Below are 22,350 nucleotides of genomic sequence, written 5' to 3'. Positions count from 1 at the left end.
CCAAGCACGGCGAGCCGTCGCTGTGAAGGGGAACGCTGCCTCTCGGGCGCCGCCGGGACCCGCGCCGGCCCGCGGGGCGACCCCCGCCGCGCCGCCTGACTGCTGGGGCCCCGTCCGCCGCGGCTCCAGCCGGGCGGTGCCGAGAAGGGCCGGGGGCGGCGGGCAGCCCTGCTTCCCGCCCGGCCCGGCCCGGCGCGGCCTCCGCTGCCCTCAACCGCCATGGCCGCCGCCACCGGCGCGTGGCGCGGCGCCGCCGCCGCCCCATTGGAAGAGGGGGCGGAAGTGACGCACCGGCGGGAGCCCGGCGAAGCGGGGCGGCGGCGAAGGAGGCCGGCTGCGCGGCGATGAACAGCCGCCTGCAGGAGATCAGGGAGCGGCAGAAGCTCCGGCGGCAGCTCCTGGCGCAGCAGGTAGCGGGCGGGGGCGGCGAGGCCGCCGCCCCCGGGCCGGGCCCGGCCCCGCCGGCGGACGCTCGAGCGCGTGGGCCCCGCCCTTTCCCCGCGGGGAGGGGGCAGCGGGCGCGCGGCGGTTCCGCTGGCGGCGAGGGGGGGAGTTGGGGGGGGCCTTTGTGGCGGCCGCTCGCCGGTAACGCCAGAGGGCGGTCCCGCCGCTGGCCCCCGGGTGCCCGGCGGCGGGAAGCGGAGAGCCCGGGGGGGGGGGGGGGCGCTCGGTTTGGCCCCGGTGGGAGAGGTGGTCGCTGCCGGGGGCCTCCAGCCCTCCCGCAGGCGGGCCTGGCTGACAGGAGGGTGCGTCGAGTTTGAGGAGCGGCCCTTCGGCTCCCTGGTGGTTACTGTTTGGGTCTCTTTAATCGGTGGTAACCGCGGCTTGAACTTGCCTTGCCCGTTGTTCAGTTAGGAGCTGAGAACGCGGACAGCATCGGTGCCGTGCTGAACAGTAAAGATGACCAGCGGGAGATCGCCGAAACGAGAGAGACGTGCAGGTCAGTGTCGGTGCCCAGCTCCTGTTGGAAGGGAGGGGGCCGGTAGTGGTACAAGCCCTTGAGGCGGGGTGAGATCGCGCTCCAAAGAGCAAAACGAGATCTTGCCGTTTATTTAAAAGCACACAATTCGGTGAAGGAAAATGCTTTAATTCCTCAAATCTGAACTTTGGATGAGGTGAGTAGTAGGGTTTAGTCACTAACTACTAATACCAGTTTGGAAATGAAGGCTAGCTTTTGCTTCCTATGTTAAAAAGCCACCGTGGAGCAAACCTGAGGTGTGACTGTAGAGTACGTCGTCTGTGTTGTTCCAGAGCCTTTATACTGCTGCTAAGAGCAGTCGCAGGGCAATTTAATTTAAAAGTCCTTATGGAACAATAGACATGTCTAGGACAGAGTAGCTAGTGCTTATGAATTTTCACGTGTAACAGTAATTTTCTTGCGTGAGCAGGCTTAATTTTGTAGATGGACTGCTTTGGTTAAAACAAGCTGTACATTTTAGAAGAGCAAAATGAGGAAGCGAGGTAGCTGTTTTCAGGAGTCCTGGCCTTAAGAAGTTGTGCCGGTCTCAAATATACTGAGAGAGGAACAACTTCTCATGTACAAAGTTTCAAAATAATTTTAAACTTGTAACAGAAACATGTAGTCAGGGCAGACTATCGGAGATTTCTGAAATGTGCTCTCTGGAGAGAGAAACTGTTTCATATCAGGATTTTTTTTTGGATGTTTATAGGGCTGCTTATGATACTTCTGCACCAAATGCAAAGCGCAAATACCCAGATGAGGGAGAAGCTGATGAGGAAGAGATCGAAGAATATAAGGTAAAGGAAAAAGTTACTTTTCTCTGGTGTTCAGGTGTCTCTGAGAGACTTATAAAATATATGTGTGTGCATATAAATAAAAATAAATGCGATGCAATGTGTATAGATATTGTAAAGTATACATCTCTCGGTGGCATCTCCCTTGATGTCTTCCGCTGCAGAGATCTAAGAGAGGGGGCATAGGCACTAAGTGGTTCTCTTCAGACGTGGCTTAGGTGCATTGAACTGTACACGCACCAGAACCCAATGTTTGGAGGCTTAATTTAGCACTGCTCCTAGGAGGTGGTAGGCTTAGGTGATAGTGCCCACGGGGAATGGCAGTGTGCCATGGCTGGCCATCTTGTGTGGGAAGAAGTGGTAAAATGTGTGCGCGCTTGGGTACACACACACAAAAAAATCTTGACCAGAATTGCTTTGTGTCAGAAGAAAAGCTTGCATTTAGCAAGGGGCACAGGCCAGTGGATGAGGTACAGGGAGGCTGAGGGTGTCTTCCAACCTGCCTGTTAAGTGCAAAGGAATGCAGGATGGATGGATGGATGGATGAAGGGATTCTAAGGGAATGGAAGAAAGAGGCTCGGTTTGAGGTATGCTTTAAGTATCCAAAATATCCAGGAAGAGCTCAGTTTAAAAAACAAAATGCCTCCATGGCCATTGAAGAACAAGTGGTTGTCAAACTCTCATGCCCTTCATTTTTCAAATGCTCATCCAAGAGTGATTTGACAGCTTTCTTGTTTCATCTCTAATGTGATGTTTTGGCTAAGATGAGTGGTAGAGAAAGGAGGTTAAACAAAGGCATGATTACGATACAGCTGTCTTTCTGATTTGCTTTGTGATCTTGTTGCAGCATATATCCTCCCTCTCCCTTTTTTCCTTGTCCTAATAACCTTGCTTCTGTGGCTAAGTAGAATCAAGGTCAGTGCATTTATGAAATAATGCAGCGTCTGCTGTTCTCTTAGATGCCTAAAAATAGTAATTTTTGAAATATGTGGCCTTGGTAGTGTTACATTTGTGTTCAGGTTTATAAATCTTTCTGTAATAATGTCTGTTTTACTTCTGTCTTACTAAAACAAAAAGTTAATGTATGACAGGACATTTTTTGATGACTAATTTTTAAAGTCTGTCTGTAAGTGGACAGACATTCTTTTTAACATGCCAAGTGTTAGTCTGTACGTCTTGTTTAGCAAACCAATTAAGTCACCATCTTAAAGAAGGGATTTGCAGAGTACATGCACTGTTTGTGAAGTGGGGTTTTTATGTTCACATTAGTGATCAGTTCATATCAGTTTATTTCACTCCTTCACCAAGTGTGTGGTTAAACAACACATTTTTTTCTTCTGTGAAATATATGTGGATAAGTCACTTCAGTTGGCAAAGCATATCAACCTTATCATTAACATTTTCTTCATTAGCGTGGAGAAGACTTACCCTGAGGTGGGCTGTAACCACTTGCAAGTGGCCAGACTCTTGCTGTGTCGTTGAAATTGAAGAATATTTTAATAATACTAGCTCGGACCAACTTCAGTCAAGCAGATGAATAGATCTAAGAAACTTGAAACCCTTAAGTAGAACATGTATAGTGGAGTCATCAGCTGTTTTCTGCGGACATTGCTAATTCCCTATTGGCAAGGAGATAAGAACTTAGTAAAATCCCATCTGTATTCATGTAACTTTTTCATTAGTACTTTGAGCCTGTTTAAATTGAGTCTCGTAATATGAACTGATACAAGAATTTAGATCCTTATGGTATGAAGCCCTATTGGATTGTGTTTAATACTTCTTAGACAAAAGTGATGATAGACTTAACTATTAGTGTTACTGACAAATATTGCAAGTTTGTCCATTTTGTTAGGAAAATTTGAGGTAAGTATTTCTGATGTAAAGTGACTCGTATGTCTCTAAACCCCTGACTTGCAGTGTTGGTTTCTGCGCGATGGTATCAGTTAATCCTTCTGAAGTGGTTTAAAATTTTTGTGCCCCGACTTCAGATTTGGTGGAAATGAATGTGTCCTCAAACCTCAACTGCTCTAGCTGGACCCTGAGCCATCTAGCTGTAATTGCTGGTGAAGATGGGTTACTGTGAAGGTGTTTGAACCTGTATAAATGTCTGGTATCAACAGTGTTTTCTGGCAAAGAGTTCCGGAGTTTTAACTCTGTATGAAGTACAAAAATACCTGTGGTTCAAATTTGCTGTCTGCCAGCCTAATTTGATACAGTCCCTTTTTACTTCGTTTCTGCAAGCAGTGGCCTGCGAGCTTGGAACGCTTCCATGCCATTGTTCTGGAGGCTGGAAAAATCTTATTCCGTTGAATCATCGTAATTGCTTAATGTATCTCTAGTCATTTGAAAAAACTATATGCTTGAATATTGTGGGTAGTTTTTGCTTCCCGAACTCGGCAACAATATACCAGATTTGGAAAACAAGGATGATTAATGCACAAGGACCTAGTATCTTGTATTACTCTTAATTTCATCCTGTCTCTGCTGGGACTGTGTCCTTTCCCCTTTGAAAGTTGGTGGTGTGGGCTTTTTGTTTGTGGCCACGAGACTATTTTGGTTTTGTTGTTTTTTTTTTTTTTTTTTAAATCACTTATGAAGGCATAAAGAGAACTGGGATGACTCAGAAGTAGGTATCTAACCAAGTGCTTATCATCAGAAGGCTAAGATTTAGAGGAAGATGGAAGAGGGGAAACAGGTGTAAGCTTATGATAGCATAAGCAGTTTTTAGTAAAACTCAAGCTTTCAGCTTTTTTTTGCCTGAATAACAGTTGCTGCTGCTTGTCTGCTGTTCATTCCTTTTCGTTGTAAACACTGTTGCTGTTTCTGATAGTAATATTTCTCTTTTTGATCTGGTTAAACAAACAAACAAAAAGACTATATCTCTGTAAGTTCTTCACCTGAATAATGGGGAGGGGGAATCTGTGACCTATTAATCACAGCAGGCATTTCAGAAGTTGGTTCAAAGCTCCAATTTGGAAAGAACACAGAGCCTATTTTAAGATTTCAACAGCTAGAGGGATCAAAACAGGGAGAACACTTAGTTTTTCATTAGGCATTCAGACAGCTTATGTAGCATAGAGTAAATGCAGCAGTAATAATAGCCTCTTCTCTGCATCTTTTGACTTAAGATGTGTGTTGGGGGGGAGAAGTTGAGCTCTTTTCTGTGCGAAATCTGGTTCTCCATCTTTCCTTTTATTTCAGTGTATTAAAGTGTCTTTTTTTTTTTTTAGTATTTCAGCCTTGAGACTGCTTTTCTCCTCACATGAAGCACTGTATTAACTGATTAAGATTTCTGTTGTAATCAGTAAAGTATGAAAGAGCATATGCATCCTACTAAAATATGGTGGATGATATTCTTTAGTGGTTCTTCAGTTTTATTTATATATAATGTATAAACTGGGTTGTTTCAGGATCAATGGGAAAACAGAAAGTGACATGAAGAAGCAAATCTCTTTTCTGTTTCTGTTCTCTCTGAGTTCTATGTTGGATGTTCAGAGTATGTCAGCGTGATAGATCTCTGAATTCCAGAAATCTGATGAATGAACAGTTGGTGACACACTAACTGGGGAAAAAAATTGCAATACAATTCCTGTTTTCTGTAAATTTTGAGACTACGAAATGGGAATTTTAAAGTTACTCTTAAGGACAGTCCAAATGAAATACTGTCTTGTACCATGTGCTGTTTTTGCAAAGTGTGGACTTTAACAGATTTATATAGAGAAGATGGTTTCAGCTGCTAAGGTTGGAACATAAGAGATGATTGAGTAGGTATAAATGTTCAAAGGTTCTACTACAGAAGAACTTCAATAAAATGTATCATTTACTTTAGTCCAAGGAGTGAAATTTTTTGGGACAAAAACTAAAACTTCTACACCTTGTAAAGCACTGCCTACACTGTCAGGGACTAGAAATGAAGGGTTTCTTATTCTATTCTTCTTTCAGAGGCCTTGCCCTGTAACCCTCTCATTAATGAGAGAGAGGCAGACCTTTTTGGGAATAGGTAATTTTTTTTTTTTCCCCTCCAAAACTGAAGTTGGAACCATTCATGATCTGCTGTTTTAGGAGACTTCTGTTTGTAGGCAGCCCACTTCTTTCCTTAAGAGGCAGAATCATAATGAGGAGAGAAACAGCATGATCTTGCATACTTGTAATATCTGCTTTATTTCCAAGGATGAAGTAGAGCTGCAGCAAGATGAAGAGAACCTGCCCTATGAAGAAGAGATTTACAAAGATTCCAGTACCTTTCTTAAGGTGAGCTGCTTTTGCACTTAGAAGTCTAGTCAAAGCTGGCATAGTTGTATTAAACTATTTCTGCAATTGATGGTATTTGAAATAACAACTTTTAAAGGATGAAGTAATTGACTGGAATTCACAAGTACGGAAGTTTCCTGTGAAAGATATGACTCTAACTAGTGCTTACATTGATCTGACTAAAGATCTGGGGCAACCTACAATGAACCGTAGTAATGGTGGGCCTGATTTGGAACTAAAAACACAATGAGGGTCCTGACTGGTTTAGCTTATAAAGGCATGTTGAAAAGGAGAAGAAAAAAAATAAATCTGTTATTTCTCATTTGTCAGACTAAGACATGTAGTGTGTGTGTATGTCCAGTTAGCTCCCCGTTGCTCTTGCTGAACTCCCTTTTGTTCTCCAGGGTACTCAGAGCTTAAATCCACACAACGATTACTGCCAACACTTTGTGGATACAGGACACAGACCCCAGAACTTCATCAGAGATGTTGGTATGTCATAGTCAGACATATGTTTGAAGATAACTCATTTTATTCAATAGCACTTCTTTTTCTTCCCCTTTTTAAATCCTTATAGTTACTGGGAAATGTAGATACACGTATACTTCGTAGTTTTGTCTCTCTGTGTGAATACACATCAATGTATAAATTTATATGAATGATTTTATTTTTAATCATTTAGGAGGTGATTATTACCAAGGCTCTTCTTACTCTTGGTTTTATTTGAAAGTATTTAACCAGGAGGATTTTCTTCAAAATTAAGCTTTTCTTGTTCCAGAAAGTAGATGAGTCTAGGGAGCAGATCCTGAAACCTTTGGAAATTTAAATAACTGACTTACAGTTCAGCTGTTTCCTGGACTGTATTGCCTCCAAGAATGCATGTAGCATGTAAAGTATGGAAAATACTTAAATGTAAGTCAGTAAGCAATATGGATAATATTTACCAGCTAAATTATGTAACTGCTGACAACTCATTAGAAGGCCCAACATATTATTGACTTTAGAGGATGTTGTAAGTTTACGTTCATCCAGCCATCACTGAACTTGTTAGTGAAAACTTACTTTATTAGGCCTGAAGTTAATCTTTCTAAAGCTAAGGTACGGTTTGGTCTTGTTTCCCAGAATGGTAGTTATTTGGTTTTAAAAAAAAGCAGGACACCTCCCTCTGCAGTTTTCTGCAACAGTTCTCTGTATTTTATCAAGTTTAAGATTGTCAGGGTGTGTTGTGTACATAGATGCCAGCCCAAAGAGGTTTTGTTTGCCTATTGAGGCAGTTAGTTTGTTTCTTCTCTATATTTTGTGAATGCTTCTGTGAAACACATCTGGATGTTTAGCATGAAAAATGGGCTGTTTTGACTGAGTTATGTCTTCATCTGAAAAGCATCTGGGCTTCACAGTTACGTACTTGAAATAGTTCTACACTGTTCTTTGAAATGAGTATGAAGAAATAGCAGCCCATGTTACTTACTCTGACTACTCTGCTGCATAAAGAATCGGGAAGGGACATGACAAATTGTTACATGAGTGTTAATATGGAAATGAACGTCAGCAGCAGTTAGCCTAGTTAGTCTTTATTAGAGACGAGGAATGTCAAGTTGCATATTGGTTAGCATGCATTTTCGACGTGAAGATCAAAACTCTGCTTGGGTGCTACTTTGTAATTGGACACGACCCTACAGAAAGCTGTAGAGAAGTAGTGGTTCCAGAACACCCAGTTACATCTTTTTGATGTTGCTGTTGGAAGAGAGACCTGTGGGTTTTGTGTGTGTTTGTTTTTCTTAACAACTGAAGTCATCTTGATTGAAAATTCTTTTACATCTGTTGCTTGGCTGCTGATAACTGGCTTCCGTTTCTGCTGGTCAGGAATATTTGACTTGCACTGGCTGGAAGCAACACAGCAGTGGAAATCAGAAGAACACAGTGTTGTTTTTAAGATGTTTTGTATTTAAGGAAAAAAATGAAAATAACTTTTGGTTTTTTTATGCACACGTAATAAGAGATAATAAGGTTAGATACTAAGAACTTTGCTTTTACTCATGCGATGCTAGGGTTGGGAGTTCAGAAATTTGAATTAAAATAAGGAGAGGGATGAAGGGTTTGGGGGTTTGTGTGGGCTTTTTTTTCCTCCATGGATTAGGACCATTTAAAGTTGTAAATTTAAATGAACATGAAGCTTTGTAAATAATGCCTACTAAAGATGAACTGATACTGCTTGGGAGGCAGGAATGGTACCTCTTTGGTTTGTGCTGATACTACTACTAGCAATAATAAAAACATACTGTTTCTACTTACTTTTTTGAAGGGTGAATGTAATATACTAAAAAGTTTGCTTGTTTTTTTCTTTTTTTATAAAGTTTGCTGCAGAAAACCTAATTCGGGTTCTCCCTCTTGCGTTCTGTACTTATGAAAGGTTTGAAAATTAACGTCATGAAGCTAAGCCTAGGAACCCAATAAATAAATGTACATGTCTTCAAATCTTCGTGACTGACACCAGAGTACCAAATCTCAATACAAGGATTGCCTAAGGGAACCAGCCACACCCCAGTTGCCACCTTAGAAATAGTCTTCAAAGGTTAAATAAGAATATTCTGTAAATGAATGTTAATTAGATCTTAATATAAACTTATGGATGGGGGGGATAACAAAATAACTTTCATCATTCTGGCACTTTTAGTTTAAATGAAAGATTGTTTCTTCCTGATAAAAGGAGTTGTGAACTCCTGATCGCTGCAGTGCTCTAGACAAGATTAGAGCATAGGCACTACATTCAGTAACAGCCGTAATTAACTGGGCGAAGGCAGGAGGCTTCTGTGAAAACTGCTTTGAAGAGTTTGGTTTGTTCTCACAAAAATTCAAATGGGGCAAGTATTAACATTTGGACCTATTCAGAATACTGGACAATGCTTAATTGACACAGATTTACTCTCTAAGTAGTTGTTAACTTCATGTTTTCTTCTTCTTAGGCTTAGCAGATAGGTTTGAAGAATATCCAAAACTTAGAGAGCTCATCAGGTTGAAGGATGAGCTGATATCTAAATCTAACACTCCTCCCATGTAAGTGTTCTTGTGGAAAATGCCTTTCTTCTCCAGACCTGTTTGAAGTGAGCTGTCTGCTTTGCAAATCTCTATCTTTTGCACCTGCTCAGAATTTACATTTTCTATTTCTGTTTGTATATACAAATTAATCAATTGAAACTTCAGAAGAATAAAATCAGTTTGTTTTTGTTAGTTTAATCTAGATGTTTAATATAGTATATAAACTAGATTTTCTTTCCAGTGTGTGATTATTTGTAGTATCTAAAGCTTTGGTTTTTAAGACCGAACTGTCAAGTGATTGGACTGCAGGCTTTAATTTGGAACTAAAAGAACATAGTATGATCATAAATCTCATGATATCATACAGTTTACAATAACAAGAAAAGCTTTAAAAAAAATCAGCCTCTTAACGTAACCTTAGTTGTTCTTGTAACAGCTTTTTTTGTATAATGTTCATCTATTATCGTAGTGTCCATTAATCAGATGTTACTTCGTAGTTTAAGACCAAAAAAAAGTTTAGGCTGGCTGGAAGTGATTTGTCTTATTAACTTCAAATTACCTCTGAGTTTTTGCTGAACGTTAGACACGGTATAAGCATGCAGCATGTTACTCTCAGGAATTTGAACCTACCTGAATGTGAACCTAATGCTTTTAATACACTGTAGTCCTAATCTGTACCGAGTAAAATCGCATTATTTCATGATAGTCACATGAAAAACTCGGAAATAGTTGTCTGAACAACTGAGATACAAACTGCAAAACTCGACTTGCTATTTTGAAGTTAGATGCAGTTTGGCATTCTTAGCCTGAAAGCACAAAAGGGGAAAAAATAGTAATCAGATGCTGCCTTCTGATAACACCAAATGCACTTACGGGATAATAATCTCTTCCAGACAGTTTCTTAGGAAGGGGCAGGTGGTGGTCTGCTAATCAGCTTTTTTAAGGTTGAAGGTATTGAGGGGAGGGCAGTGTAATTTTTTTGATGGTGATACAGCAGTGAGTGGTGGGCAGGTGTGGAGGCCAGTCGTAAGAGTGCATTTGAGTGCATTTAATAAAATCAATGTGTGGGGGAATTACAGTTTTGTTGTAGGGGTAGAGAAATACATTTCTACTATATGAAAAGTAACCACATTTCCAGTATTCAGAATCTTCTGAACATAACATATAATAAATGGCAATTCTAAAAATATGCCACTTTGCCAAAGTGAAGCAAAATACAAGTCTGTTAGCCAGGCAGTGAGTGTTTGCTTCTTAAATGTTGATGTTTTCTCCTATATAGTCCATGGACGTACAGAAAGTTCAGTGATTCTGTACTGGATATTGTTGTACAGTCTGTGTGGGCATCTGTTTCCTGCTTGCTAAATTAGAATCCTAAAAAACTGTTTATTGAGAGAAAGATGACTTTTAAAAAAATCTAACGCGACAGCATCCAGCCTAGGTTAAGTGAGAATGCGTTACGCATCTCCTCTGGATTTAGTGCATGTGAGCTATATGAACTACACAGGAGACCCCACTCTTAACTGGCTACGCAGACGTGCTGTGTGGAGTATAGTTTTCAAACCACTGTTATAACTTGTCCAAGCACTCTATCATCTTTTGTTTAAACAGGTACTTACAAGCGGACTTGGAAGCTTTTGATATTAGGGAACTGAAGTCTAAATTTGATGTGATTCTTCTGGAACCACCACTGGAAGAATACTACCGAGAGACTGGCATTACTGCCAATGAAAAATGCTGGACCTGGGACGATGTAAGTATTTTTCTTGCTGTGAAAAGGATTTCATACGTGTACTTAAGCAAATAGTTTGAGGATTTAATTTGGTATCAAAATGTTTGCGAGATGTGTTTTAAGGAAAAATGGGATATGTTTTTTGTTTTGTTTTTTAAATAAAAGTCTAGATTCTTATAAAAACTAAGTTTTATATTGTATGCCTACACTAGTTGTGTTAAAAGACTTTTTTTGAGGAGTTTAATGAATTAAATATACCTTTTTGTTCTCCCTGAGCCTGGTTGAAAACTGAAATCTAATAATAGTGGGTTTTCTCCCTACTCTCAAATTCCATTAGTTTTCCTTTCTGTTTGGTTTTTGCTGTTGAAATTCAGAATATCTGTTGTAAATATTCCCTTCTTGAAATTCTCGGAGATTTTTAAGGTATGCTTTTTAATACGCTGGTCTTCTAGTCAAAAGAGAGATGAGTATGCTTCCCTGACGTACCTCCTTTCTCCAAAGTATTGATTAGGTAGGAAATTTTAACAGTCAAACCAATTGTAATCCTGAGAAGCCTAACAAAATAGATAAACCTTACTTGTGGATTTTTTTTCTTGTATTTATGTATTCCCTTATTGTTTAGTCACGTCAAAGGTTTTTTTTGAAGCCGTGTTGATTTCTGACCCTTTTTTGGGAACAAGGAGAAATCTTAATGTGCAAGATGTGATCTTTTTCGAGATCGCTGTTGGTGCTCTTGTTTTATTGTGCTCTAGTAAACATTTAGAGAATTGAGTCAGAGAAAAGATTTTAAAGTTCTTTCTGTAGTAATGCATGTAGATGCTCGTAAAGAGGGAAACACTCAAGATGTATGGGTAAGTAACTCCATTCTGTATCTTTACCTTTTCAATAAAGTCAGCTCTGGAAAAGCAAGCTGAGGACTGGAGGCTGTGAAGTGCTGGATGTCATCAAGTGTAACAATTTGATGACACAAAGCCTGCTGCCAAGTTGCCCTGTCCTTCAAGATTGAACCGGAGAATTCCTTCACTTGGGCATGAAATAAAAAACTTGTAATGCTAATGTCAAATAGTGATAAATTGGCTCTATTCTATGTATCTACACTTTACTCATTTAAAAAAAAACAACAACAAACCCACAAAAAAAACCATGAACCAAAAAAACCCCCAACAACCCCACCCTCACAACAAAACAGGTGATCTGTAGTAGAGAGGAATAGCTGATTAAAAAAATGTTTGCATAACCATGTCAGGAATTCTTAGGTTCAGGCATATGGGTGGGAATATGCAACTAATAAATACCTATTATTTAGAGACCCTATTTGAAAGGCATGCAGGACTATGTCTGCATTAACAGCAAAATTGTCATAATATGAGTGAATCAGTAGATTGAAGCAGTTGTTGCCGAGATTTTCTTGTCTGTGTTCTATGCAGTTTAGGGGAGGGGGATGATGGTGTTACTTTAACCTAGATTTAGTTTGTCCTTAGGCTGGAACCTGCACATGCACAACTTCAGAAGTGAATCAGTCAAACTAAAGGATCATGAGAACAAAATAAAATTCAGTCCTCCTTTAAGGAATGAATTTGAAAACAAGGGCATTCATGCCTGTGATGAGAGACTAGGTAACTACATGTTAAGGAATAGGTAGCTTCTGTGTTAGCCATTCTGTTACATCAGGTGAAAGTGGTGCCTGGCAGCGTTGCCGGGGGAAGAAACATTCCGTCCAAACAGAAAAACTGGAAGTGTTGGAGTCAGGAGTCATCCTCTTAGTTGGGAGTTATAGCCTCTTAGAACGGCTTCTACTGCATTATTTTTCTTCACAGTGGCATTGAATGAAGCTTGATTTGATGTGTTACCAAGTTACAGATGAATCTTTTCAGCTTGTAATGAGTAACAGATGCTTTGCATCTGAAGTTATTTCATCCTGAATGTTACTCATTTGTCATTGTTGAACCACTGTCCTGATAAATTCTTGCTGCTTCTTTCCTGAAAGTGAAAATGGAGAGAACTTCTTTCCTATATAGTAATAGGAATTAAGCTGGTGGGTTTTTTTGTTGGTTTTTTTTTTTTAATAATGTGTCTTCACAAGCTTCACGTAAGTAACTCCAGGGCTGAAAAGAAACAGAGCATTATTGCTCTGTTGTTAAATCTTTTTGCTACCAATGGAATGATAAAATGAAGCAGAGGTTTGGGGGGGGGGGGGGGGGAATCACATGGGTTGTATTAGTCTTTTAAGTCTAGAATTTTCTATACAGATAGAATTTCTGTATTATTCTAAATATAATATATATATTTATTATATAAGATATTATATATCTTCTCTATTTCTTAATTATTCTAAAAAGAATAATTAAGCTGGTCATCAGCTATGTTGAAAACATGCACTTGGGTATTGATAAGGTAACTTTTACAACTTACTTTCTGGAAAACAACTTTAAGAGGATGGCTGTGGATGGTATACAGACGAACATCTTTAATAAAAGTGCTTCCTGATGGTTTTTGTGATAATGCTTCAACACTTATTAAGTATTCTTCCTGATATAATTGGTGATTTTTATTTAATTCAGAAACACTTTTATTACTGTTATTGTTACTAGATCATGAAATTGGAAATTGAAGAAATTGCAGCCCCAAGGTCATTTGTGTTTCTATGGTGCGGTTCAGGCGAGGGTCTGGATCTTGGCCGAGTGGTAAGATGATGTTTTAATTCAATTTATCAGAGACAGGCTTAAGAGTTTATTTTTATCGTTGACTTTTTCTGTATAGAATTCTCAACGGTAACTGCTGAGAGCTGTTTTGTTACTGTGGTAGAGGATATATAATTTTAAGTGGATTAAATAAATTTGTGTATCTGGCATTAACTGTTTAGATACTGTTATTTTCCAGATGAGTCGCTGTGACTATGTGAGGGAGCATAATTCTATAGGGTCTAGAAAGCTGTACTGCTGTCTTGTTTTTGATGTATGCATGTTGCCACAGTAGCAGGTTGCTGTGTTGAGTGCATTTACAACGTTATTTTTTTTTAACAGAAGTCTTAATAGTTTTCTGCCAGAAATAGTCATGCTGGTAGAAAGGTGCTACTGTTTCATAAAGTGAGATAAAATTGTGTGCGTAGCACTGCTTATTTTCAGAAAACACCTGGAGTTTAAGTAGGTTTACTCTTAGTGAGCTCTACGAAGTTTTACTTCCCTATACGGTCTTGGCGTTTTAGAGTAATCTTTCTGTATGCCAGGGTAGCACTGCTTGTGTTGGGGATCGTGCAGTAAGAATTTCCAGTTGGCTCTTGCTGCGCTGAAACATTCTTTGCTTCGTTTGAGCAGTGCTTTCTATTAAAACAATATGGCATTTGTTAAAGGACAACACGCGGTTACTAATCTGTTTGCTTTATCTGCTCTTCATTCTGAGGTTGGTTAAAGTAGCTATTTTGGATAGATTGATTTTGGTCACAGGCATGTTTGTAGTAGCTGGACAGTTCTTGAACACAGCAATAGCCAAGTGAGCTTGAGTCCTTAATGCCCGATTTCCTCCTTTCCAAGACTACACTGACAGGAGTTAAGGATTAAAAAGTCATGTAAGGTTTTTTTGGGGGGTTGGGGTGGGGTTTTTTACAGATATAGGAAAAGCCACAAAATGGTAGCAAAGGCTTTTGGCTATTTATCTTCTCGTTTATAGAATTTTACATTTGATGTGAAAAACTACCAGAGTTGCAGGTATTAGTTGAGACAGGGCCAAGGCAGCTGATAGCTATGCTGTTCAGGCTGGTTTTGATTAAATTTAAGTGTCACTAGGTAAAAATTGAGTGCAGAGTTCCGTAGGGGATCTGTGCAGTGATATTAAAAATATCTGTGCAGATTTTTATTTTTTTTAAAAAAAAAGGGTGATAAGCAGACAAGTCGATGTGCATCTAAGCCTCTTGTTTTTTATGCTTTTTGGGCAGCTTGACAAAACATAGTACAGTCGTGCCAGTAAACTGTTTCATCCATCTGTGACAAATTTCTCTTCCAGCTATGCTTTAAGAAAAGTCAAGTACCTATATGAGTGTTCAGTTTAGGTTACTTTAGTTTTCGGTGTAGCGTGAACTGTTTTATCTGTCTGTAATGTTTAGTGTCTACGCAAATGGGGTTACAGAAGATGTGAGGACATTTGTTGGATTAAAACGAATAAGAACAATCCTGGAAAGACCAAGACACTAGACCCTAAGGCTGTTTTCCAAAGAACCAAGGTAAAGGTTTGGCTCAATTTCTCCTCTGTTCCCATCCTGTCTCTTTATGCTAATGAAACACCTGGTGCTCCACAGCAGTTGGTGACGTGCTTTCAGGAAAGCAGACGCAAGGACTTCAGAGTTCTGTTCTGCAAAGTACATTTATGGAAATAAACATGTTCACAGGATGAATGGTGAACTTCTGTCCCCTTCTTGACTTTAGTCAGTGTGAGGTATAGAAGTTTCATCTGCATTTAACACTGCTTGGTAAATTTCTATTGTAGTCCTCTAAATGTGACGCTCATTTGAGCCTTGTTGAAATGCAGGTAGCTGAGGAGGGTTCGTAGATTGATGGCACAAGAATGAAATCCTGAGAGGGAAGATGGAAACTGAATAGAAAATGTTACTGTACGTTGCAATGTTTTTTACTTCTGGGTTGTTTCGGTTACGGGTGAATGGTAAATAAGCAGTTAGTCAATTAGCAACACCTTTTGTGTAAAACGTAAGCTCCTTTCCAGGTTGGAGGAGAACTTGCTGGTGGAGGAACACCTTTTGAATGGAATTAAACTTAGCAGTAGAATTTGACTAAATTTAATGTCAAAAGAAGTCTTTAAAACTGTAGATTATAAATGGATGTGGTCATAAAAAACAACTCTGGAAGACTGGCTAATGGTTCTGAAAACACACGTGCAGGTATGTGCCCAGAGCTTGAACCAGATAGAGGACTGTTAGGGACCACAGCTCAGTCAGCGTCTCCTGACTTCCTGAAGGTGACTGTAACGCGCAAGTGACAGAATCGGTCAGCTTGGTTTAAATTAAACAGCTTCTTAGGGATGTGTTGTGGAGGACATGTATTGAAGAAGGTGCAGAGGAAAAAAAGTATTCTGATTTAAAAGACTCAAAAGTATGTTATTCAAAAACTTAAGAAAAATGTAGATAGGATTAATAAAGAATTGTTTTGGGTATATGTGGGTGTAACTGGCAGTCTTACTGAATACAGAGAGTTGGCGGACAATTTAATATATTAAAGTGCCATTAACCTCAGGACTCATTCCACATTCATTAATCATTCATTAGTATTAAACATCCCCAACTCTGGCTCAGATTTGCCATTTTTTAGGAGTATAAACTTCCCTTTAAGATATCTGGAATCTTTCTTTGACTTGCATTTACATTAATCTGAAGTCTGTTTGAAAGTGTGTTATATCAGTTATAAATATTTATAAGTATAAATATTGTATGTTTATTGCATATAGTATTGCAAATATGTGCAGCTCACTCATGAGGGAGAGGTTAAAACTAACACAGGAGGATTTGGGGGGGACTTTATGTCTTTGTTTAACGGAGGAGAATAGTTTCTGGTATTAGAGAATTTCTGTTTATTGAGCAAGGGTTGGGCTGAGGTCACTATTTATAATAAACATTGACAATTGAGCTAGTTTATTCTGACTAAATAAATAGTCTGTTGTGCAAGATGTGTTTACCAATGATTACAACAGCAAATGCCATCCTATTATGTTTAGTTTAGGCATCTCTCTAGATGGATGCTTTATGCTGTGCCACCTGTTACAGAATCTAAGGTCCTAATGAATGACATTCCATGTGTTACGAAAATAAAATGTTTTGGATAGTTCTTTTAAAGACTAGATTTAAGAGGCTTTGCTTGATGGGTAATTTGCTTAGCAGTATTCTGCCTTTTTATTTAGTTAAATTTAAGGTCCGAAAACCCTGTAGCTTGGGTGCAGTTGACCAACTGCATAGATAGGTCACCTATTCTGCCTTTCATATTTATTCACTAACTCTTAAAACCCATGCCAAAAATCTGAAAATGATTACATACTCTTGTCTGCAACTTTTTTGGGAGCCATCTGGTGGCGCTTAGTGAATCAGTGTTTATGACACTGGAGAAAATCGCTCGTCTGAGCTTAGTATTTCCAGAAACAGAACTCGGAAATGAGTATGTAGAACGCTCTTTTCATCCTGTACCAATTATGGTGATTCCTCATTCATAGATTCTACATACTAGTCGCTTAAATTGATCTACAATGTTTTAGAGGAAAGGAAAGCAATGCATATTACAGTTAAAAAACATTTTTAATGCTGATGGAGTTGACTGAGAGTGCATTGACAAGTTTGATAGTGGTTTTACTTTTTTGATGCAGTGATATCTTCTAGGAGGGAATCTGAGGGTGAAGGCTACTTTTGTAACAGGTACAATATGAAAAAGTACATCTTATTTACACTGACTGGCTGTTTTATGACAGAGAACTTCGAAAATTATTTGTATGAATAAAGTTAGGATCAGAAAGCTGGTACAAGTATTAATCATAATTAATAACTATTCCTTTATTCTTGCCATCCCCTTGTACTCTCTTCCCTTGTGGTGATTTCTCAGCCTTTCCAACTTAAAGCTCTAACTTTGCCGTAATTGAAGAAGTTTAAATATCGTTATCTCAGCCTCTATTTGAATTTTATCACTTTGTAGCGTAGTTCATCAAGCCGGATAGCTTAAACTACTCTCTGCTTTGTTTTCAAGAGGCTCTTTTGGTAGCTCCAGCTTGTTCTGTTCTTCTAGTTCATGCTTCAGACTTTTCTCTGTATAAGAGTGGGATCTACTGTGCCTAGAATTTCCTTTTCTATCCATCGTGCTCAAACCACGGACATCTGGGCTGTAGCGGTATGTGTGACATGTACTCTTCTGTGTTCTGTGTGCGTAGGAGCACTGCCTCATGGGCATTAAAGGAACTGTGCGTCGCAGTACAGATGGTGACTTCATCCATGCTAATGTTGACATTGACCTAATCATCACTGAAGAGCCTGAAATCGGCAACATAGAAAAACCTGTAGAGATTTTTCACATCATTGAGCATTTCTGCCTTGGACGGCGACGTCTTCATCTTTTCGGAAGAGACAGTACAATTCGGCCAGGTAGCTGTTATGTTTATTTTTGTCAAATAGTTAAATTTTAATTTACTTTAATAACCCTCTTCCATCATCTGAGGCCACTTGATGGGTTCTGATGGAAGCTGGGGCAATAATGGTTAATCCTAATGCACGATTCTCAAGGAGATACATTTTTGGTTTATGTGAAGATCTGTCGGTCACAAAGCAGTGTTGTTTGAAAGTCTGCGACAACTCCCAATTCTATCAATTTTTTCAGAAGAAAGTTTTTTGTTAACCAATATTTTCGCCTGTTGATGTTTTTACGCTTCTCAAAGCGTGATTTCTTTCTCTTAAACTGATTTTAAATCACTGTGAGTTTAGTGCTGGTCCTGTGGCCAGTATCTGAAGACCCAGCATCTTAACACTGGGTGCTGCATCTGGCGTGATAAAAAATGCGTAGAAATGTGTGGATCAGATTGAAGGTAACTGCGTTTTATTTGTTCCAGTTTATCATGCGTAAGTGGTGAAGGACTTTCACTGCAGCAGAATACAGACTAGAAGAATAAAATCTGTTTTGACACCTTTTTTGATTTCTGTATCAGTTGTCAATGACGTTTCTGCCCTAAAGCCGAAGGTGAAATGCACTTCAACAGTCCTGTTTCTTTCAACTACCAATGAATGCTTGAATTGACAGACTTTATACCTCATGTTACGGATAGTGTAGCCATACCTCACGTACTGATGGATACTGTGAGTGTTGGACTCTGAACAATTTATGGTAACAGCATGCCCTTTTCAAAAAGTAAGTGTGGGGGGCATGTGAGTGGGGCAAGTGCTACAGCTGCACTTGCTTTAGGTTCGTTCAGCAGTTTTGTGTAATTCTGTTTTCCCCTAGAGATTAATAGTTTGGATGACAGAGGAGAAATGGATATAAGTCCATCCAAGGCCTGGTTTGCTGCACGTGAATGCTAATGATATTAAAAAAAAAAAAAATGTTGCTTATTCTTTTACTGCAGTTGGAATAGGATGTGTATCGGTATACAAGCTGCAAGCAATAAGTTACCTAAATAAATGTCAAGATGTTGTTTCTCTCTTGCTCATACAACTACGGAGTAGTCATTATTGGCCATTCCTATTCTTTGACTGGCCTTCAGCTTGAATTTTAATGACGATGTCAGTCTTAATTCTGTTGGTTACTGGTGGGTGTGGGGGGGTGTGTAGGGGGGCTGTTCTGTTTTGTAGAAAGACATCGTTCTGGTATTACTTCAATGCTGTTGTAGGTGAATTTTTACATGTTGATGTCTGACAGGGTCATGTTAGCCTGATTCAACTTTTGTATTTTCAAATTGGGTGGTTACCCTGGAATTGCATTGCATACTTTAAATCCTATACTCATCACAGCAGTAGGGACGCCTTTTTCCCTTTATTCTTTGTTCAGGAAGTTGGCAGAGCACAGTGTTTTTATCGATTAGCACTTTGAGTTTAGAATTACTGTTCGTGAATCCTCACAGTGCTCTGTGAAGTATGAAAACCTAAACAAATACAAATAGACTCTTCCTTTTTTCTCTCTCTCTTCTTTTTCTTTTCTTTTTTTTTTTTTTTATGTGCAGGAAACACAGTAAATGTTACGTAAATTGCCAGGGTAAACAGAACAGTGTTAAAGAACTGATCTTGGGGTTTTTTTATTCTTGTTTTCCTTATAAGCATGTTGTTGAGATCACTGAACTACATTTTTCTTACAACTGAAAAGTCAGTTTCCACTGACATTTTTAAGTGTTCTGAGCCCCATTTTAGGTCCGAATGCTACTTTAGCTTATAATATGAAGAAATAGGAACGTGCTTGTTTTAAATGTCTTCCTGCCTTGATTCACTTGGTGAAGCTGAAGTGCCCACTGAATGTTTGTGCATAAAACAGGTTAATTTAACTCTTTAAGCTCTATTTTCATATCATGTGGGCTTTAACAGCATTGTTATTTTACTGTGTTTTCAGAAGCGTGCTTCCAGTGTGCTGTGCTCCTGGCTGCACTGTCACAACTGGTTTCTGGAGACAAAATTACCTAATTCAAGTTTAAATGCCTTTTAAAAAGGGGAGAAGAGGAGTAGCACGACATTATTTTTAAACTAGATGAATTTACTGATCTGGTTTACAGTCTGGTCCCAGAGGGGCTGGAAAACGTGGCTGTGGTGTAAAAACAAGTAGAAGGGAGGAGGAAGGGGTCTTGTGAAACCACAGCTGGAATGTTCCCGTAGACATATGTAATTAAAAAAAAAGAAAGAAAAAAAAAAAAGAGAAGCAGCCCTTAGAAATATCAAACTAAAATCTTAACTTTTCAACAACTCTGGCTTTCCTAGAGGTGACCTTTTCATTCCGTTCAGTACAGGTGACGTGTAGGTAAGTGTCTGTCCCCATCACTTGAGTGTTCATTTACTAGGAAAAAGGCAATAATGGCCTTGAAGCGTGAAGTTTGTTCTTGCTTTTGTTGACTCTGGTTTCGTTCCTTAGGTTGGCTGACTGTAGGACCCACCCTCACAAACAGCAATTTCAATGCAGAAACGTATTCTTCATACTTCACAGCTCCAAATTCCCACCTGACCGGCTGTACCGAAGAGATTGAGAGACTTCGGCCCAAGTCACCACCACCCAAGTCCAAGTCTGACCGGGGAGGTGGTGCTCCAAGGGGAGGAGGAAGAGGAGGGACTTCAGCAGGCCGAGGAGAAAGGGGCAGAGAGAGGAACAGAACTAACTTCCGGGGTGAGAGGGGTGGCTTCAGAGGGGGACGTGGAGGTACCCATAGAGGAGGCTTCCCCACCCGCTGATAGACTGTTAGGTAATTGCTTCTTCCCCCGGTCCTATGCCTCATCTCTGAATCTTTTTCTTGGTCTTGTTTTTGCTAAAGTGAATTATTCTGGGGACTCAAGCTAGATGACTTTTAAAATTGTTCTTGGTGCAAGCAGTTACAGATAGTCTGCCTTCCAGTGACCGGCCTGGCCCATCACCTCACCTGGCAGGCAGGGTCCTGCACCCGACGGCACTAAACTCAGCCTCCTGCAGCTTCTGTTTGTCAAAGCAGAGAGCACCGTCTCTTCAAACCACGGATGGGATTGAAGTGAAGATACTTGCTCTTCCCTTATGAAACTTGCAAGCTGTGGGCTTTATTAACTGTCATTTTCTCCAGAACATGGATTCCTCTTCCTCCTTCGGGGGTTCAGGTTTGGACCGACTTGGATTAATATGATGGAGTGGGCATGAAATGCGGTTCTGAATTGCACGGCCATAGCAGACTTACGCCCTTATTCATGGAAGAAAAAGTGCTGTGTCTATATTGACACCTATTTTAACTTCTCTGAAACCAAGGAGCAGATTGAATAAATAGAATTCTATTTTTTCTTATTTGGTTTAAATTTCCCAAATTATTCCTGGGAATAGGGAACAAGTTCATTTTTCACTTGTGGTGTATGTGCACTCGCTTTTCATGTCTGTAGTGGGGAGAGTGGTAATTCTGTGCAGTCGTGTGTTGTGCTTCATGGAAAGCAAGAAGTTGTGCAGTTACATGCCGTCCAGAGCTTCTCCATAGGTCTGGATTGCTTCTTGAGTAGGGATTTTCGCCCAGCGTCTGGTAATAGCCTCATTCTTTGGTAGGGAAAACCAGTTTTATTGCAGAGCAATTGCAATGTAAGTAGTAGAAGGACCCCATTGGAGGTTGTATTGGAAATGTGAGGCGATGTCGTAAGAGCGAGCGCTTCCTGAAAACAATCACCTGGGTAATGAGGGCGCCGTAATCGAAGTGTTTTGCTTTGCCTGTGGACATTACGCGCGTTGGATATAGACTGTTGGTGGTCAGCTCCAGAGTATGGCATGAAGTGAAAGCGATTCACTTTGGTATGTACAATATTTGTTTTTAGCAAAACTACAACTCCGAACTTCTTGGTCAATACTTGGTAGACTGAACAAACCTGGCTGTTGAAGTCTCAAAGTCTTAGGTGTGGATTTTGGAAAATTGGCTTTTAAGTCTCATAATGTTTCTCTATCGAAGCCTAGCTTTTAAATAGCTGTCCTGTAAAGTAGTGGATTATTAAACTTGTTTATCAAAGCTAATGTTGAAATATTTTTCTTAACATTTTGTGGGTTTGTGCTCCTTGAGGTTTTGGAATTGCTAAGTTTTACTGTGGTTTCATCCCTACTGTTGTAAAAGAGCAGGCAGTAACTCTTCTTTGGGGCGTGAAATCTTAGCACAGAAGTTTTTGTAGGGTCCGGCCAACTTTGCGGCCTTGGTAGTGTGCTTAGTAAGGGGCTGCTGCAGTGCAAATGAAACTCACCTACTGTTTACATCTTGTTTCCTCCTGTGTTATATTGGCACATCTGAAGAGTGACTGGATTTGGGGGAGGGGGTGTTTTAAGGGTAGGGCTCATCTGACTGTCGGTGGGGTCTGCCAAAGACTACTTGGAACAGCATCCGACGGAAGTTACACGCCACAGTAAGAAAACTTGCCCTACTCATGT

General features: G+C 39.9%; 1 protein-coding gene across 2 annotated transcripts; it reads left to right on the top strand.

The window, feature by feature from the left end:
- Nucleotides 1–290: 290 nt before the first annotated feature.
- METTL14 (methyltransferase 14, N6-adenosine-methyltransferase non-catalytic subunit) lies at nt 291–21,945 on the top strand. 2 transcript variants are annotated; one of them, XM_076337308.1, is made up of 11 exons: nt 291–410; nt 852–940; nt 1,671–1,758; nt 5,926–6,006; nt 6,411–6,498; nt 8,970–9,060; nt 10,651–10,792; nt 13,363–13,455; nt 14,871–14,987; nt 17,684–17,894; nt 20,425–21,945. In XM_076337308.1, the coding sequence occupies exons 1-11, from the start codon at nt 345–347 to the stop codon at nt 20,664–20,666; spliced, it is 1,308 nt and encodes a 435-aa protein (XP_076193423.1). In that variant the 5' UTR covers nt 291–344; the 3' UTR covers nt 20,667–21,945. The 2 variants fall into 2 exon arrangements, with proteins under 2 accessions (XP_076193423.1, XP_076193422.1); XM_076337307.1 differs by having other exon boundaries at nt 20,353–21,945.
- Nucleotides 21,946–22,350: the final 405 nt, after the last annotated feature.

This window comes from Aptenodytes patagonicus, chromosome 4 (genome assembly GCF_965638725.1).
Source record: "Aptenodytes patagonicus chromosome 4, bAptPat1.pri.cur, whole genome shotgun sequence".
Taxonomy (NCBI): Eukaryota; Metazoa; Chordata; class Aves; order Sphenisciformes; family Spheniscidae; genus Aptenodytes; species Aptenodytes patagonicus.
This window is presented reverse-complemented; position numbering and strand designations above follow the sequence as displayed.